This window comes from Tachypleus tridentatus, unplaced genomic scaffold (assembly GCF_004210375.1).
Source record: "Tachypleus tridentatus isolate NWPU-2018 unplaced genomic scaffold, ASM421037v1 Hic_cluster_1, whole genome shotgun sequence".
Taxonomy (NCBI): Eukaryota; Metazoa; Arthropoda; class Merostomata; order Xiphosura; family Limulidae; genus Tachypleus; species Tachypleus tridentatus.
The window spans coordinates 12656188-12677308 of NW_027467777.1; the positions used below are offsets into that span (position 1 = coordinate 12656188).

At 32.8% G+C, this 21121-nt stretch overlaps 1 protein-coding gene across 1 annotated transcript; it reads right to left on the reverse strand.

The window, feature by feature from the left end:
• Nucleotides 1-8020: 8020 nt before the first annotated feature.
• LOC143241914 (monocarboxylate transporter 12-B-like) lies at nucleotides 8021-20882 on the reverse strand. Its single transcript, XM_076485215.1, has 4 exons — nucleotides 20229-20882; nucleotides 12998-13141; nucleotides 11884-12711; nucleotides 8021-9959 (listed from the first exon to the last, which is right to left on the reverse strand). Exons 1-4 carry the CDS (start codon nucleotides 20710-20712, stop codon nucleotides 9793-9795), a joined length of 1623 nt encoding a protein of 540 aa, XP_076341330.1. The 5' UTR covers nucleotides 20713-20882; the 3' UTR covers nucleotides 8021-9792.
• Between the last annotated feature and the right edge of the window lie 239 nt (nucleotides 20883-21121).

Genomic DNA, 21121 nt, shown 5'->3' on the forward strand with positions numbered 1-21121 from the left:
GGCTGTTGTTAGTAAGGAGGAGTTGAGACTGCACATTATAAATGGAGACAATAATCCATGGAGCTGTGATCCACGATGGGGATTTCAGAATGTGATCGTCAGCTGCTGTGAAAGCTTTCTTCTGCAGCTTCCCAAAGTCAGTCTCTCTCGTTTTTTACCAGCGAGTCACAGTCACTGCTTAAACTTGATCCTGCCACCAATCTGTATGGACATCTGCTTAAAAACAATGACTGCTTCCACGTGATGACGAGAAACCCATTTGAAGTAAAAATCTGTTCTGAAGAAGGCTGGTATGGGTATTAACACATTTATTGACATGGAGAGAACAACGTTTCGACCTTCCTAGGTCATCTTCAAGTTAACAAAGAGAGAGTTTGCACCTGAAAGTTGCACGTCTTAGGAACGAGAGTGTAACCAGGTACGGGATTGTAGGGGGAGTGGAATTTAGATGTTAGGTTAGTGGTGTGTTCTTTATTTTAAAGAGGTCTAATGTACCTGATCCTCCTGGGTATTTAACATCAATACCCAAATACCCACTCAGCGAGACTCGACTCTTCAGATTAAAGTGCTAATACCCATACCAGCCGTCTTGAGAATAGAATATCTGCTTTTATATTTTTCGTAGAGTTAACTAGTAACCACAGGTCATGATATCTTCTCCGATGTGCATTCTGTCAATAGACTTATAAATTAACCCTAAGCTAGAACCTCCGTTTATAGCTAGGACCTGCAAAGCTGACAGTGATATGATTTAACACTATTGTGTCATCCATAAAGCAGTAACTACACCTACATTAGTTAGAAACACATGACCAAATTGTGTGGTGTGATAAATATTTCCACCATTATAATAACAATTCTGATATTGGTGAAGCGACTAATAACAAATCGTATATTTCTACATTTTGTAAGAAATTAATAATAACTCTCTAGTTTCTACAATAAACATTTTATATTATAACTTTAGTAAGTAGGATAGTATCACACTAACATTTATAATCCTTATAAGTAGGTTAATATCATACAAACATTTATAATCCTTATAAGTTGGGTAATATCAAACTAACATTTATAATACTTATAAGTTGGGTAATATCACACTAACATTTATAATCCTTATAAGTAGGTTAATATCAAACAAACATTTATAATCCTTATAAGTAGGTTAATATCACACTAACATTTATAATCCTTATAAGTAGGTTAATATCAAACAAACATTTATAATCCTTATAAGTTGGGTAATATCAAACTAACATTTATAATCCTTATAAGTTTGGTAATATCAAACTAACATTTATAATCCTTATAGGTTGGGTAATATCACACTAACATTTATAATCCTTATAAGTAGGTTAATATCAAACAAACATTTATAATCCTTATAAGTTGGTTAATATCAAACAAACATTTATAATCCTTATAAGTAGGTTAATATCAAACAAACATTTATAATCCTTATAAGTTGGGTAATATCAAACAAACATTTATAATCCTTATAAGTTGGGTAATATCAAACTAACATTTATAATCCTTATAAGTTGGGTAATATCAAACTAACATTTATAATCCTTATAAGTTGGGTAATATCAAACTAACATTTATAATCCTTATAAGTTGGGTAATATCAAACTAATATTTATAATCCTTATAAGTTGGGTAATATCAAACTAATATTTATAATCCTTATAAGTTGGGTAATATCAAACTAACATTTATAATCCTTATAAGTTGGGTAATATCAAACTAACATTTATAATCCTTATAAGTTGGGTAATATCAAACTAACATTTATAATCCTTATAAGTAGGTTAATATCAAACTAATATTTATAATCCTTATAAGTTGGGTAATATCAAACTAACATTTATAATCCTTATAAGTTGGGTAATATCAAACTAACATTTATAATCCTTATAAGTTGGGTAATATCAAACTAACATTTATAATCCTTATAAGTTGGGTAATATCAAACTAATATTTATAATCCTTATAAGTTGGGTAATATCAAACTAATATTTATAATCCTTATAAGTTGGGTAATATCAAACTAATATTTATAATCCTTATAAGTTGGGTAATATCAAACTAACATTTATAATCCTTATAGGTAGGGTGATATCACACTATTATTTATAACTTTTGTAAGTAGGATAATATCACACCAGCATTTATTACCCTTGTAAGTAGAGTAATATTAAACTAATATTTATACTCTTGCAAGTAGGTATTATCAAACTAACATTTATTACCCTTGTAAGTAGAGTAATATCAAACCCTTGCATGTGGGATAATATCAAACTAACATTTATAACCCTTTAAGTAGGGTAATATCAAACTAACATTTATTACCCTTGTAAGTAGAGTAATATTAAACTAATATTTATACTCTTGCAAGTAGGTATTATCAAACTAATATTTATAACCCTTGTAAGTAGACTAATATTAAACTAATATTTATACTCTTGCAAGTAGGTATTATCAAACTAATATTTATTACCCTTGTAAGTAGAGTAATATTAAACTAATATTTATACTCTTGCAAGTAGGTATTATCAAACTAACATTTATAACCCTTGTAAGTAGAGTAATATTAAACTAATATTTATACTCTTGCAAGTAGGTATTATCAAACTAATATTTATAACCCTTGTAAGTAGAGTAATATTAAACTAATATTTATACTCTTGCAAGTAGGTATTATCAAACTAACATTTATTACCCTTGTAAGTAGAGTAATATTAAACTAATATTTATACTCTTGCAAGTAGGTATTATCAAACTAACATTTATTACCCTTGTAAGTAGAGTAATATCAAACCCTTGCATGTAGGATAATATCAAACTAACATTTATAACCCTTTAAGTAGGGTAATATCAAACTAACATTTATAATCCTTTTAAGTAGGGTAATATCAAACTAACATTTATAATCCTTATATGTAGGGTAATATCAAACTGACATTTATAACCCTTGTAAGAAGGTACTATCATACTAATATGTATAACTGTAGTAAGTAATGTAATTTCAAACTAACTTTTATATCTCTAGTAATATGAAACTAACATTTATAACCGTTGTAAGTAGGGTGATACCAAACTGACGTTTAAAGACGACTGTACTGGTTAGAAGTACACGTGACAGATGGAAGTCGTTTTGCCTATATGAGCTTCACTAGTGAAAGTTGTCTGCTGACAGAGAGCGCGTTGCTAGGAGATGTCATGTTGCATCATGTTCGAGTGTTCCTAGGTGTGGAGTATATGGGTAAGTGTCGTAGTTCCACGACTTAACACCAGATGGTGCAACATTAGAGACTGATGCTATTATTTAGGTTCTTTAGGCAGACAGTGCTACTCAGTGTATTCTAAACACGGCTGATATGGATATTAAAACTTCAAATAAAATAAAGTACAGAACACAGTATCGACCTTTTTAGGTCAACTTTAGGTTAACAAAGAAAGTTTGCAACTGATTGTTGCTGGGTGCATGTCTTAGGAACAAGATTGTAAACAGGTACGGGATGATTAGTGTTGTTAAAGGTCTGTAGGAACACAGTGTTAATAAACTTCTATATTTTCATTTATATCTTTAAGTGACAAAAGCGATTGGTGTTATTTGGTAAGTATTGTTGTTAAGGCTCGTGCTGCTTGGTTGAGTTGTGTTTCTATAAATGGGTAGTTTAATAGGACGATGAGTTCATCTTAGGGTAATTACCTCATTAACATTTAGGACAATTAATTATATACACAAAAAATTTATAGGAGAAATCATTATTTCAATAAGACACCTATTATACCATAGTGTATTACCAATTAGTTACTTTATAATAATTTTACAATTATATGTCGTCACTAATAAATTTTGTCATAACTGTTGTTTTTTTGCTTTTTTATAATACTGAATGAAACCGTTACATTATTATATTACATGTGATTGCGATTTTGATGATTTAGTACATATTTAACACATTAAAACTATACTGCAGTACAGTTTTCGCTTCTGTTTTCAATGTGCATAAGATAATTTTACAACTATTGTCCTGAAAAAAGATGTATTTTTCACCATAACATAATTATTTAAAACCAGATAACATACAACAACCTAACATTAAAGTTGAATGTTTTACCTTGTGTTTATAACCTGGTAATAAGTCATCTTGTACAATTAAATATGATAAACTAAAGACTTCTGTTTAATCATTCACTTCATTATTATAGAAACTACATGACATAGCAACACTTACTATTTTTATGATTTTACTTGAAGTACAAAACATAGTATACCGTTAAAACTTTGTGGTTTTGGAGTAAAATTACAGATTTGTTTACGTGTTAATTATAAAATCTGTTATCTTGTACAGACTTCTAACTTACGTTAATACTGTTTAAAATGTCCAAACTAAGATGGCGTTGTTGAACTTTGATTGTTATGAAATACAGATGTTGTCACGTTTCCAATTAAACAATCCTTCCTTGAAGTCTGTAGAATAAAAGATGAATAGAATTTAGATGTCTGAAATTAGAAAAATGTTGTAATATAACACACAGACGCGTTAGTAAAATACGTTATTTCTAGTTTGTTATGGTAAGTCATTTCATGATAATTAAAACGTGTGGCAAGTCAGAAATTATATTAAACCATAACATTTAACCTTAATAGTTCAGAAAATATCAAATAAATGTATCACAAATGAAGGTATTTTATATCCGAAAAGAGTTGGCAGTCACAGCTTAAAAAGGATTTTTAATTATAAATAATAATATTATTATATCATGTTTTATAAATCCAACATATTTACTGTTTGCCATCACAATAAATATTTCTTTACAAAAAACTCTCTGGACAGCACTACTTTTCAGTACAAATCCACAAATGGACTGTTTACTAAATGTTTCATTTAAAGGTTACTAAAAATTAATTACATTAAACAAACACAATTAGCAAAGTAACTCAAGTTTAAGCCCACTGACCTCGTGAGGGCACCAACAATCATTACGAACCGACAACCCTTGCACTGAGAGACGACGCTGTTCAATGGGGCTGTAAGAAAAGTTCAGTTACTCATGTTTAGTGTTAGAGATAAAACACCTAAAATAGTGAATACAAACTCGTACTTGTGTTTAGAATCTGCATTATAATGAAGATAGTTATTATAATTTTAGAACTGTTTCCATGAAGTGTGAATTTTTGTCAACAGATGTCGGGTAACATCGTTACAAGATAGTACATCCAAAGCTATTCATATTTTGTTTCTTATTGCAGACTCACTATTTTGTAAATTTATTATTCCGTTGAGCTGGTTATTTTAAGATAATTGTACAAAATAATTCGAAGTCCATTTGATAGTAACAACAAATTAGTTTATTTCTTAATTAACATTTCTTCAGTCTACTTTCAGTAGATGATGACCCGGCATGCCCGAGCATGTTAAGGTGTTCGAATCGTAATCCGAGGGTCGCGGGTTCGAATCCCGGTCGCACCAAAACATTATAGCCCTTTCAGCCGTGGGGACGTTATAATGTGACGGTCAATCCCACTATTCGTTGGTAAAAGAGTAGCTCAAGAGTTAGTGGTGGGTGGTGATGACTAGCTGCCTTCCCTCTAGTCTTACACTGCTAAATTAGGAACGGCTAGCGCAGATAGCTCTTGAGTAGCTTTGCGCGAAATTCAAAACAAACAATTTTTTTCAAAACAAACAAACATAATTTACTTTTGTAAATTATGGGCTTAAACATAAAAATAGCGTAAAAAGAGAAATACCTCGTTAGTTGTGCTGCGTAAAAATAAATTCACTTGTACAATGTTACGAGTTGTTAGTCGTGTAACTAAATATATGACTGTTAACAATAAACTAAATATACCACTCAAGTTAAACACTTAAATAGCACTCTTCTAATGATCGTAAAAGAGGTTGATTCACTGTTCACTTTTTAGCTGACTAGTCTACTCGCATTTGTATTGAATTTTCACTTCAAGCTGTTCGTCTAAGTTACTACCTTTTCACGACATGAAATTTAATGGTCACCATATTTTAACTATGAAATCATCGTCACTATTTTATTTAGTGCTTCAGTTATATTTTGTTAGTAAATTAAAATAAATTCAGGTCAACAGTGTTGATAAAGTAACTTATTTTATTCTAATTTATTTAGTGCTTCAGTTATATTTCATTTACCTATTTTATTCTAATTTATTTAGTGTGTAATTAGATAAAAGTAGTTCAATAAACAGCAGTTTCAGCAGTTCGGTTAAGACGATAAAGTTTATCGTTTCCTTGATAATAAAAAAAAGCTTGAAATTTGCTAATTCGCTTTTCTCCAGTAGGTGGAGCTACACAATAGCTTTGACAAAAGTTGAAGACATGCGATGTTGTTCACGTTGTTAAGTATTTCTTTGTCAGTATTTAGTTTTTAATCAAGTAACCATGTTTTTGTTATACAATATATGTTATGTTTGTTTTATATGTTTTTGTGTTATTTGTTATACAATTGAAGTTATGTACATAATACACGCTAGTGTTGTACAGAACAGAAATACTGCCGTACATAATACACACTAGTGTTGTACAGAATAGAAATACTGCCGTACATAATACACACTAGTGTTGTACAGAACAGAAATACTGCTGTACATAATACACACTAGTGTTGTACAGAACAGAAATACTTCTGTACACAATACACACTAGTGTTGTACAGAACAGAAATACTTCTGTACACAATACACAGTAGTGTTGTACAGAACAGAAATACTTCTGTACACAATACACACTAGTGTTGTACAGAACAGAAATACTTCTGTACACAATACACAGTAGTGTTGTACAGAACAGAAATACTGCCGTACATAATACACACTAGTGTTGTACAGAACAGAAATACTTCTGTACACAATACACACTAGTGTTGTACAGAACAGAAATACTTCTGTACACAATACACACTAGTGTTGTACAGAACAGAAATACTTCTGTACACAATACACAGTAGTGTTGTACAGAACAGAAATACTGCCGTACATAATACACACTAGTGTTGTACAGAACAGAAATACTTCTGAACACAATACACAGTAGTGTTGTACAGAACAGAAATACTTCTGTACACAATACACAGTAGTGTTGTACAGAACAAATACTGCCGTACATAATACACACTAGTGTTGTACAGGACAGAAATACTTCTGTACACAATACACAGTAGTGTTATACAGAACAGAAATACTGCCGTACATAATACACACTAGTGTTGTACAGAACAGAAATACTGCTGTACATAATACACACTAGTGTTGTACAGAACAGAAATACTGCTGTACACAATACACACTAGTGTTGTACAGAACAGAAATACTTCTGTACACAATACACAGTAGTATTGTACAGAACAGAAATACTGCTCTATACAATACACACTAGTGTTGTACAGAACAGAAATACTGCTGTACACAATACACACAAGTGTTGTACAGAACAGAAATACTGCCGTACATAATACACACTAGTGTTGTACAGAACAGAAATACTGCCGTACATAATACACACTAGTGTTGTACAGAACAGAAATACTGCTGTACACAATACACACTAGTGTTGTACAGAACAGAAATACTTCTGTACACAATACACAGTAGTGTTGTACAGGACAGAAATAATGCTTCTGTTATTCGTTATTAGAGGTTATGTTTGTTTCACCAGTTAACCATGTTTATGTTCTTTGTTTTGCAATGTAAGTTATGTTTGTTTGACCTGTTAACCATGTTTTTGTTATTTGTTATACAACATGTGTTATGTTTCTTTCAACGATTAGCCATGTTTCTATTATTTGTTATACAATATATGTTATGTTTATTTCACTAGTTAACCATACTTGTGTTATTTGTTTTACAATAAATGTTATAGTTGTTTCGCTGGTTAACCATCTTTCTGTTATTTGTTATATGACAAGACTCTTGTGACTTTGTTGTGATGTCATCTCAGCACCTTTTGGTCATGTGTGCGAAATCAAATTTAAGAACACGTATGTTAACATTTATTTATTGTCATACAACATTCTAGGCTTATCGTTAAAAGAAGATAATACAGACACCAGAAGTATTTTTACACAGTACAGAAAACAAACACTTCGCACTATACACACACTTTTCTCACGTATAATAAATAATCCATTTAGGCCCAACAAACAAGCAATCAGTCATATCCACTTCACGTAGTTATTTATATTATATCATTACGCACACAAAAGAAATATTTAATATCTAAGAAAATATATTCATAAAGTTAAAATATAATTTAACATCCAGATGCAACTTTTCAACATTTCTTACTTACTATCCTAATATTTTACTACCAATATTATTATCTTAAATATTGGTTGAGTATAAATTTAATATCTACATCTTATCATCATTTGGTCCGAATTTTTTCCAAATTAGTGTTTAGTATAAAACTTTGCAGCTTGGAGCAAAATATTCATTTAGAAACAATTTACATTTCCATACAAAATCTTAGTTAGATTATGTTCAGCAAACTGCAGACTGATGAATTTATTATATCTTATTTCACATGAAAAATATCTTTATATCGTAATTACCATTTAATGACATTAAATATTTTATTTACCAGTTAGGAAATTTGTTTTATGATCATCTTACGCCACTAAGAACAGGCTCGAGTCGTCAATAAATATTCAGTATAAAACCTTAAACAGGAAATATTGGTCCCGACATGAATATTTTTCTCACTAATCCTTTCAGAGAACAGTTGGAATGGACAGTGTGATGAATATACCACTTCAGTAACACTTAATTAACACATTATCTGCGCAATAACTTAAGTCAAGGGCATCGACCATTAGGGTAAAAACCATACCTTGTATAAATTTTAAAAAATAAACTAATGTCTTTCCGGTAGTCTTAACATAAGATTTTTATTTAAATAACTTCGTGAAATTTTGTTTATACATTATGTAAATTATTTTAAGAATGTAGAAACTTTAGTACTATTAACGCAAATAAGATTAAACTATGCACAATTAACCTTTTGGAAGCTTGAATATCAGTAGTTATTTTAATTAAGTTAAAACCTTCCGAGGAATATGAAACAACAAATTATATCAATATTTAACCTGAAGATGACTTGAGAAGGTCGAAACGTTGTTCTCTGCTTTATTTTGGATAAATATGTTAATACACATACCAGCCGTCTTGAGATACATAATTAGAAAACTGATAAGAAAAACAAACACACACACAAAAAGTTATATGTAATTTTAGAGAAATCGCAGAATAAGAGGAGGTGACAACAGTTGAAGTAGATAGAAAGAGTCGCCGTTTTATCAGTTTCTTATTGACACATAAGTTAAATTTGTCAAAATATATAAAAACATAAAATAATTGTACATTATAGTTTTGGGACAACAAATTGAAATAATTAAATTTTCCATTTCTTGAGAAACGTGCCTGAAACTTTTGTACAACTAACTTGATTTTTAAATACATCAAAGGGTAAATTTGTTTTACTTGTACAGATTGGAGGCGAAACGTTAAGTTCTACATTTAGCCTCTAATTACAAATCGTGTTACCTTTCAAGAAATGTTCATTAACTGGTTTATAACTTTCCTCATACAAAAATAAGCACTAAGACATTTAAGCATTTTATAATCTTGAAGCAAAGTTCAATTCACTACAAAATAATATATTATAATCAACCCTAAACCTAGACACACTATGCAAACCCTGCTATTTCTGTAAATGGTAAACATGGGATAATTATACATGGAAAACTTCGTTATTAAAGTGAATTCTTTTCTCTTCTTTTCAAGATGTCGCCCTTGTCGCACCTTTCATCATATCTCACAGCTAGTGGTAACAACAACGTGACGAGTGCACCACAAAGCATGGTCGATCCGAAGAAGGCGAAAACTGCCAAATATTCCCCGGTATAATGATAGAGATTACCTGTCAGTTGAAAAAACAGTCAAAATACACGACACCATAACATCTTTATCTTGACAAATAGAAAAAAAATGTATTATAAGACGTTTACTAAACAGATACACTTGCCCTCATATTTCCATAACATGGTTTTACGATTACTAACATTCAAGGTAATATCATTCAGGCTACCAGTAATTATCTCTTTTCTTCACGATCAAGGTCTATGATAAGAATGACAAGTTTTAAATTATTTTCTCGACAGTACTGCTTTGAGGTTATGTTTCTTTATACAGAACTCTCTGGAGAGTACTGCTTTGAGGTTATGTTTCTTTATACAGAACTGTCTGGACAGTACTGCTTTGAGGCTATGTTTCTTTATACAGAACTGTCTGGACAGTACTGCTTTGAGGTTGTATTTCTTTATACAGAACTCTCTGGACAGTACTGCTTTGAAGTTATGTTTCTTTATACAGAACTGTCTGGACAGTACTGCTTTGAGGCTATGTTTCTTTATACAGAACTGTCTGGACAGTACTGCTTTGAGGTTGTATTTCTTTATACAGAACTCTCTGGACAGTACTGCTTTGAAGTTATGTTTCTTTATACAGAACTGTCCGGACACTACTGCTTTGAGGTTATGTTTCTTTATACAGAACTCTCTGGACAGTACTGCTTTGAGGTTATGTTTCTTTATACAGAACTCTCTGGACAGTACTGCTTTGAGGTTATGTTTCTTTATACAGAACTCTCTGGACAGTACTGCTTTGAGGTTATGTTTCTTTATACAGAACTATCTGGACAGCACTGCTTTGAGGTTATGTTTCTTTATACAGAACTCTCTGGACAGTACTGCTTTGAGGTTATGTTTCTTTATACAGAACTCTCTGGACAGTACTGCTTTGAGGTTATGTTTCTTTATACAGAACTGTCTGGGCAGCATTGCTTTGAAGTTATGTTTCTTTATACAGAACTGTCTGGACAGCACTGTTTTGAAGTTATGTTTCTTTATAAAGAACTCTCTGGACAGTACTGCTTTGAGGTTATGTTTTTTTATACAGAACTGTCCGGACAGTACTGCTTTGAGGTTATGTTTCTTTATACAGAACTCTCTGGACAGTACTGCTTTGAGGTTATGTTTCTTTATACAGAACTCTCTGGACAGTACTGCTTTGAGGTTATGTTTCTTTATACAGAACTGTCTGGACAGCACTGTTTTGAAGTTATGTTTCTTTATAAAGAACTGTCTGGACAGTACTGCTTTGAAGTTATGTTTCTTTATACAGAACTGTCTGGACAGCACTGTTTTGAAGTTATGTTTCTTTATAAAGAACTGTTTGTACTGTACTGTTTTAAAGTAATGTTTGTTTATAAAGAACTGTCTGGACAGCACTGTTTTGAAGTAATTTTTTATGTAAAGAACTGTTTGGACTGTACTGTTTTGAAGTAATATATCTTTATAAAGAACTGTCTGGACAGCACTGCTTTGAGTAGTGTTGTTTTTTTTTGTGAATAACTTTCTGGACTGTACTGTTTTGAAGTGACGTTTCTACATAAAGAATTGTTCGGACAGCACTGTTTTGAAGTGAAGTTTCTACATAAAGAATTGTTCGGACAGCACTGTTTTGAAGTGAAGTTCTTCATAAAGAATTGTTCGGACAGCACTGTTTTGAAGTAGCGTTTTTTTTTTATGAAGAGCTATTAGGAGTGTACTGTGTTGAAGTTAAGTAATGTTTCTTTATAAAGAATTGTCTGTACAGCTTTTCAATACACTATGTTGTTGTTTGTCTCTTGTATGAAGAAGTATCTAGGCAGAACTGATTTCCAGTACAGTAACGTTTCTTTATAGAGATCTTTAGAGGAAGTAACATATAACTAATTTGTTATTAACCACTGATATGATAATTAAGAGAAATGCAACATTACACGTTTGGAGAGATTTACTGACCTGCTATAAGAGGCACTAATAAGTTACTACCACCTTGGAAGAGTCGAGCCAAAGAGATAGTAGGGCCTAGTTTTTCATTCCCATGATAATCCGCTAGGAGGACTGGTGTCAGACAATACCAAGCTCCTGAACCGATCCCATACACTACTCCACAAACTGCATGCGTAAAGAAGTCGTGAGCTAAGGTGATGGCCAGTACCGCAGCGCCTCCTATGGTTATATTTAACGTGTACCAATAACGTCTCGGGACAAGATCCTTGTCTGCTACCCAGCCGAAGAAGATCCGACCAATCAAGTCTCCAAACGCTGTGAGTAACAATAAGGTGTTGACGTCAGTTTTGGATATCCCAACTTCATCTGCATGAGGTGGGATATAGAAGAAAGCATGGGGGAGTGCCATACTTGTAAACGTATAGGCCAGGCATATGCAGAGAAACACAGGATCTTTTAAAAAATGTAGGTCAAAAATCCTAATGAAAGATTGGTATTTTCCTCCAGAGACTTTGTTTGAAGTGTTTGTGGCGGAGTATTTTGGTTTGTTATTTAAGGGTTTGACGTCATCATTGTGGCCTGCAACAGGTCTGGCGTACCATTCTACAGGCCTGAAGAGTAATCCGCTGATGCAGTTGTGAAGGACCATGCTGCTCAGTATCAAGTAGGTCCCTCTCAGTTCGAATTCTTCCAAACACGCTTTGATCAAAGAAGGAAGGACGAAGACACCGACACTAGCGCCACTAAGCGAAATGGACTGAGCCAAAGCTCTTCGCTTGACGAAATAATGACCCACGATAATAATACTTGCCGTCATGGAGAAAGCTGACCCTATTCCTGCCAAACAAGGAAAACAGCAAGTGTTGTTAAACTCAATCACATCTAGTAAATTTCGTTAGAATAATATCAACTTCCCAAGACTGGTAAGGTTCGATAGAGCAATTTTGTTTTAGTTCTAAAAATAAACAATCAATCCACAAATGGGTTATTTACTAAATCCTTCACTTAAAGAATATCCAAAATTGATTATATTAAACAAACACAATTTCCAAGTTAAATTGGAATGACTATGTTACACTCTAAAACATTAACATTTATTATTTATTGTTAATAACAAACTCACCTAGCAGAACACCAGCCGTGAAAATTAAGTAAGTAACATTCGGAGCAAAGTAACTCAAGAATAAACCCACCGACCCCATGAGGGCACCAACAATCGTTACGAACCGACAACCCTTACGCTGAGAGAGGACGCTGCTCAATGGGGCTGTAAGAAAAGTTCAGTTACTCATGATTAGTATTAGAGATAAAACAATAGTGAATATAAACTCGTACTTATCTTTAGAATCCTTATAATATATTTGTATAAAGAAAAGTTATTTCTTTGAACTTTTACAGCTCTTTTTACGAAAATGTCATATTTTGCCAACAGACAGGAGATTGTTTGTTTGTTTGAATTTCGTGAAAAGCTACTCGAGGGCTATCTGTGCTAGCCATCCCTAATTTAGCAGTATAAGACTAGAGGGAAGACAGCTAGTCATCACCACCCGCCGCCAACTCTTGGGCTACTCTTTTACCAACGAATAGTTGGATTGACCCCACATTATAACGCTCCTAAGACTGAGAGGGCGAGCACGTTTGACGCGACGGGGATGCGAACCCGCGACCCTCAGATTACGAGTCGCACGCCTTAATACGCTTGACCATGTCACGCCTAGGAGATAGCACGTCTGCAACTTAACATTTTCCTATTGCAGACTCATTATTATGTTGTAAGTTTGTTGGGCTGGTTATTTCAAAATATATGTTGAAAATAACTCGAAGTTCATTCGACATTATAACGAGAAATTACTTATCGATTTTTCAGTCTGTCTTCGCTAGTCTATTGTATTGTAGGCTTAACTTTACAAATGGCGTTGAAACAGAAGTACCTTGCTAGTTGTGCCAAGACGAACGTATGAATAAACTTTCTTGTACAATGTCGATAGTAGATGAATGTACGATAAAGCTAACATTAAAAAATATAATGAATTCAAACTGTACACTTCAATAACATTCTAATGACGAGTGTAAGTGATTCATTGTAAACTATGTAGTTCACTAGCCCACTCAGATGTATATTGGATTCTTATATTAAATAGCAAGTATATAAAACAAATAAAATTGAAAATCATACATTTAAAAAACGGGTGGAATGAGTAGAGAAAGCACTAATAAAGAACAACGTTTTGACCTTCTTCGTCATGTTCACAATACAATTGAACATTTCACAATTATAGAATTCAAATACAATTGAAAATTGTATATTTATTTTGACTTCTCTTAAAGTTCTGTTTTTTCTCTCCAATTTCTATATTCTAACTTCCATTTCCCCTTTGTAGCTTCTAAAGTTCTGTTTCTTGTCTCTAGTTTCTATATTTTAACTTCCATTTCCCTTTTGTACCTTCTAAAGTTCTGTTTATTGTATCTAGTTTCTATATTCTAACTTCCATTTCCCCTCTGTAGCTTCTAAAGTTCTGTTTATTGTCTCTAGTTTCTATATTCTAACTTCAATTTACCCTCTGTAGCTTCTAAAGTCGTGTTTCTTTTCTTTAGTTTCTATATTCTAACTTCCATTTCCCTTTTGTACCTTCTAAAGTTCTGTTTCTTTTCGTTAGTTTCTATATTCTAACTTCCATTTCCCCTCAGTAGCTTCTAAAGTTCTGTTTCTTTTCTTTAGTTTCTATATTCTAACTTCCATTTCTCCTCTGTAGCTTCTAAAGTCGCGTTTCTTTTCTTTAGTTTCTATATTCTAACTTCCATTTCCCTTTTGTATCTTCTAAAGTTCTGTTTATTGTCTCTAGTTTCTATATTCTAACTTCCATTTCCCCTCTGTAGCTTCTAAAGTCGTGTTTCTTTTCTTTAGTTTCTATATTCTAACTTCCATTTCCCTTTTGTAGCTTCTAAAGTCGTGTTTCATTTCTTTAGTTTCTATATTCTAACTTCCATTTCCCTTTTGTAGCTTCTAAAGTTCTGTTTATTGTCTCTAGTTTCTATATTCTAACTTCCATTTCCCCTCTGTAGCTTCTAAAGTCGTGTTTCTTTTCTTTAGTTTCTATATTCTAACTTCCATTTCCTCTTTGTAGCTTCTAAAGTCGTGTTTCTTTTCTTTAGTTTCTATATTCTAACTTCCATTTCCCTTTTGTAGCTTCTAAAGTTCTGTTTATTGTCTCTGGTTTCTATATTCTAACTTCCATTTCCCTTTTGTAGCTTCTAAAGTTCTGTTTATTGTCTCTAGTTTCTATATTCTAACTTCCATTTTCCCTCTGTAGCTTCTAAAGTCGTGTTTCTTTTCTTTAGTTTCTATATTCTAACTTCCATTTTCCCTCTGTAGCTTCTAAAGTCGTGTTTCTTTTCTTTAGTTTCTATATTTTAACTTCCATTTCCCTTTTGCAGCTTCTAAAGTTGTGTTTCTTTTCTCTAGTTTCTATATTCTAACTTCCATTTTCCCTCTGTAGCTTCTAAAGTCGTGTTTCTTTTCTTTAGTTTCTATATTCTAACTTCCATTTTCCCTCTGTAGCTTCTAATGTCGTGTTTCTTTTCTTTAGTTTCTATATTTTAGCTTCCATTTCCCTTTTGCAGCTTCTAAAGTCGTGTTTCTTTTCTCTAGTTTCTATATTCTAAGTTCCATTTCCCCTCTGTAGCTTCTAAAGTCGTGTTTCTTTTCTTTAGTTTCTATATTCTAACTTCCATTTCCCTTTTGTAGCTTCTAAAGTTCTGTTTATTTTCTCTAGTTTCTATATTCTAACTTCCATTTCCCTTTTGTAGCTTCTAAAGCCGTGTTTCTTTTCTTTAGTTTCTATATTCTAACTTCCATTTCCCTTTTGTAGCTTCTAAAGTTCTGTTTATTGTCTCTAGTTTCTATATTCTAACTTCCATTTTCCCTCTGTAGCTTCTAAAGTCGTGTTTCTTTTCTTTAGTTTCTATATTCTAACTTCCATTTCCCTTTTGTAGCTTCTAAAGTTCTGTTTATTGTCTCTAGTTTCTATATTCTAACTTCCATTTTCCCTCTGTAGCTTCTAAAGTCGTGTTTCTTTTCTTTAGTTTCTATATTCTAACTTCCATTTTCCCTCTGTAGCTTCTAAAGTCGAGTTTCTTTTCTTTAGTTTCTATATTTTAACTTCCATTTCCCTTTTGCAGCTTCTAAAGTCGTGTTTCTTTTCTCTAGTTTCTATATTCTAACTTCCATTTCCCCTCTGTAGCTTCTAAAGTCGTGTTTCTTTTTTTTAGTTTCTATATTCTAACTTCCATTTCCCTTTTGTTGCTTCTAAAGTTCTGTTTATTGTCTCTAGTTTCTATATTCTAACTTCCATTTCCCCTCTGTAGCTTCTAAAGTCGCGTTTCTTTTCTTTAGTTTCTATATTCTAACTTCCATTTCCCCTCTGTATCTTCAAAAGTTCTGTTTCTTTTCTTTAGTTTCTATATTCTAACTTCCATTTCCCCTCTGTACCTTCTAAAGTTCTGTTTCTTTTCTCTAGTTTCTATATTCTAACTTCCATTTCCCCTCAGTAGCTTCTAAAGTTCTGTTTCTTGTCTCTAGTTTATATATTCTAACTTCCATTTCCCCTCTGTTGTTTCTAAAGTTCTGTTTCTTTCCTCTAGTTTCTATATTCTAACTTCCATTTCCCTTTTGTTGCTTCTAAAGTTCTGTTTATTGTCTCTAGTTTCTATATTCTAACTTCCATTTCCCCTCTGTAGCTTCTAAAGTCGCGTTTCTTTACTTTAGTTTCTATATTCTAACTTCCATTTCCCTTTTGCAACTTCTAAAGTTCTGTTTATTGTCTCTAGTTTCTATATTCTAACTTCCATTTCCCCTCTGTAGCTTCTAAAGTCGTGTTTCTTTTCTTTAGTTTCTATATTCTAACTTCCATTTCCCTTTTGTAGCTTCTAAAGTTCTGTTTATTTTCTCTAGTTTCTATATTCTAACTTCCATTTCCCTTTTGTAGCTTCTAAAGTCGTGTTTCTTTTCTTTAGTTTCTATATTCTAACTTCCATTTCCCTTTTGTAGCTTCTAAAGTTCTGTTTATTGTCTCTAGTTTCTATATTCTAACTTCCATTTCCCCTCTGTAGCTTCTAAAGTCGTGTTTCTTTTCTTTAGTTTCTGTATTCTAACTTCCATTTCCTTTTGTAGCTTCTAAAGTCGTGTTTCTTTTCTTTGGTTTCTATATTTTAACTTCCATTTCCCTTTTGCAGCTTCTAAAGTCGTGTTTCTTTTCTCTAGTTTCTATATTCTAACTTCCATTTCCCCTCTGTAGCTTTTAAAGTCGTGTTTCTTTTCTTTAGTTTCTATATTCTAACTTCCATATCCCTTTTGTTGCTTCTAAAGTTCTGTTTATTGTCTCTAGTTTCTATATTCTAACTTCCATTTCCCCTCTGTAGCTTCTAAAGTCGTGTTTCTTTTCTTTAGTTTCTATATTCTAACTTCCATTTCCCTTTTGTAGCTTCTAAAGTTCTGTTTATTGTCTCTAGTTTCTATATTCTAACTTCCATTTCCCCTCTGTAGCTTCTAAAGTCGCGTTTCTTTTCTTTAGTTTCTATATTTTAACTTCCATTTCCCTTTTGTAGCTTCTAAAGTTCTGTTTATTGTCTCTAGTTTCTATATTCTAACTTCCATTTCCCCTCTGTAGCTTTTAAAGTCGCGTTTCTTTTCTTTAGTTTCTGTATTCTAACTTCCATTTCCCTTTTGTAGCTTCTAAAGTCGTGTTTCTTTTCTTTAGTTTCTATATTTTAACTTCCATTTCCCTTTTGCAGCTTCTAAAGTCGTGTTTCTTTTCTCTAGTTTCTATATTCTAACTTCCATTTTCCCTCTGTAGCTTCTAAAGTCGTGTTTCTTTTCTTTAGTTTCTATATTCTAACTTCCATTTCCCTTTTGTTGCTTCTAAAGTTCTGTTTATTGTCTCTGGTTTCTATATTCTAACTTCCATTTCCCCTCTGTGGCTTCTAAAGTCGCGTTTCTTTTCTTTGGTTTCTGTATTCTAACTTCCATTTCCTTTTGTAGCTTCTAAAGTCGTGTTTCTTTTCTTTGGTTTCTATATTTTAACTTCCATTTCCTTTTGCAGCTTCTAAAGTCGTGTTTCTTTTCTCTAGTTTCTATATTCTAACTTCCATTTCCTCTGTAGCTTCTAAAGTCGTGTTTCTTTTCTTTAGTTTCTATATTCTAACTTCCATTTCCTTTTGTTGCTTCTAAAGTTCTGTTTATTGTCTCTGGTTTCTATATTATAACTTCCATTTCCCCTCTGTAGCTTCTAAAGTCGCGTTTCTTTTCTTTAGTTTCTATATTCTAACTTCCATTTCCCCTCTGTACCTTCTAAAGTTCTGTTTCTTTTTTCTAGTTTCTATATTCTAACTTCCATTTCCCTCAGTAGCTTCTAAAGTTCTGTTTCTTGTCTCTAGTTTATATATTCTAACTTCCATTTCCCTCTGTTGTTTCTAAAGTTCTGTTTCTTTTCTCTAGTTTCTATATTCTAACTTCCATTTCCCTCTGTAGCTTCTAAAGTCGTGTTTCTTTTTTTTGGTTTCTATATTCTAACTTCCATTTCCTTTTGTTGCTTCTAAAGTTCTGTTTATTGTCTCTAGTTTCTATATTCTAACTTCCATTTCCCCTCTGTAGCTTCTAAAGTCGTGTTTCTTTTCTTTAGTTTCTATATTCTAACTTCCATTTCCCTTTTGTTGCTTCTAAAGTTCTGTTTATTGTCTTTAGTTTCTATATTCTAACTTCCATTTCCCCTCTGTAGCTACTAAAGTCGCGTTTCTTTTCTTTAGTTTCTATATTCTAACTTCCATTTCCCCTCTGTACCTTCAAAGGTTCTGTTTCTTTTCTTTAGTTTCTATATTCTAACTTCCATTTCCCCTCTGTACCTTCTAAAGTTCTGTTTCTTTTCTCTAGTTTCTATATTCTAACTTCCATTTCCCCTCAGTAGCTTCTAAAGTTCTGTTTCTTGTCTCTAGTTTATATATTCTAACTTCCATTTCCCCTCTGTTGTTTCTAAAGTTCTGTTTCTTGTCTCTAGTTTCTATATTACCAGTTCAATTTATTCTTTCTAGTTTCTAGTTTTCAAAGTTCTTTTTTTTCCTCAAATTTATATAATTTCAGACTTAGTCTGTTTCTTCATTTATATAGTATCAGCCCCAGTGCATTTCTCTAGTGTTAAAGTCCTGCTTCTTCTCTCTAGTTTGTATCATTCCAGTTTTATATTATTTCTCTAGTTTCAATTTTTTCAGTATTATTTCAGCTCATTAATTTTCTGATTCAGAAAACAACGTCACGACCGCACACAACGACTCTGAGTGTGTCAATTGAAACATGAGCTATTGATTTCTTCATGTCTACATTCTTTCTACACCTACACTGCAAAGACCTGTAACGTGTCTGTTTTCTCTAATACTGTATAAAACAGGGATTGTAGCTATCCTTTGTGTAATAATCTTTGTTTGTTGTACAGTTTTAATTAATTTGAACTGAGACCTGTTAACTTTGTCACAACTGAAAAAATGTAGTAATTTCTAATATTTTTACCATTAAAAATGTTTGTTTTTATACCTAACATGAACATCACTATTTTTAAATTACAAACATTTTAAGAATCATTAGATTATTACCTAAGAAAGGTTTGTACCGTCATTAAATAAAATATTTAATCATAATCATAAACTAACATTATGTTTCCATAATATCGTTTCTCACGCTATGACCTGATGTCGCTACAACAATCTTTATTCTGTTAGAATGCGTAATATCATTAGAACATACTGTGTTCTTTCAGACCTGTTTGGTATCATTAGAACATACTGTGTTCTTTCAGACCTGTTTAGTATCCTTAGAACATACTGTGTTCTTTCAGACCTGTTTAGTATCCTTAGAACATACTGTGTTCTTTCAGACCTGTTTAGTATCCTTAGAACATACTGTGTTCTTTCAGACCTGTTTAGTATCCTTAGAACATACTCTGTTATCGCTCATTACTACCTGGTGTTACTTTAATGTACTCCCTTCTTTTGCTTTTCGAATGCCTGAATCCCACTATTGTAATGATTTAATTAGTTGTGAAACGTATTTTAACTAAGACAACCACTTCCAAGCATAAACTGTTTGTATCGAGGAAGTATTTATTTTGTTTGTTCCCCCACAAGTTTTGTCTGTTAAACTGCTTCACAGAAAGGTCCAAACGTTTGTACAATATAAGCTGACATGTTTTAAACAATTATAATTCATCTTTTTTTAAACCACATAACCGAAAAGATTCAGTGTCTCACCCATGAATAACTGTTGTATAAAAACATTTCATAAATACCACGTACTAAATAGTTTTACTTACACATCCCAAAAGTCAGGATGGCTAGTACACCTGGAACCCAACTAACTGTCCTCGAAGTTGAATCCGGGAAGGTTTCCAAGGTAGCTACATATATAAGGCCAGTAGATCTCATGAAGCCAGAGGACAAAAGAGCGACCACAAATCCACTAAACACCACGACCCAGCCATAGCCCCCGTCTGGAGGAATTAGTGGTCCACGTGTTCCTTCGCTCAGAACACTTGCTTCTTTACTGGTGATGCAGTCATCTGTTTCCACATCTAGCCTCAGAGGCTGATGGTCAGGTGATGACTCTTTACTGGAGGTATCTCCCGTATCTCGGACCTCTGGATGGGTTGACCTTGTAATATCCTGATGTGCCTCATCTCGAACCATGTCATCAAATTGTGTACAATTTGGGCTCGACCCAGCATTGATCCTAGAGAGCTTTCTCGTCTGGCGTATGTCGATCTGTCTGTCACACGATATCTCATCGTTACAAGACATGAGTGTACTCTTCCTGTCGTGTAACTCAGTAGGAAAATAACCACTGACGTCATATAAGTCTTCATTACAGATACTGGGCTCCTGGCTTTCTCCTATGTAAAAAAGTGCATGTTTCAGGTGTGCTACTCTCAAGAAATCAGCAGTGGAAGAACAAGCATACCGTACGTCACTCCTGCAAGTATGCGCAGCTAAGGATGCGCCGGGTTTATTGACGTCACAGAATTCTAAATCAATTCGGCTTTGCGTCTGGTCTAGTTCGTTGTTAACACTGTAACTGAAGGATGGATTCTCTCCATATTCTGCCAGTCGTATAGAATCGTTATTCGACAAGACGGATGGAAGGTTCTTTAGTTTTCCTTCCATCTGTAGACTATTTTAATTCTAACTGAGGAGAATACCACAGTGTTCA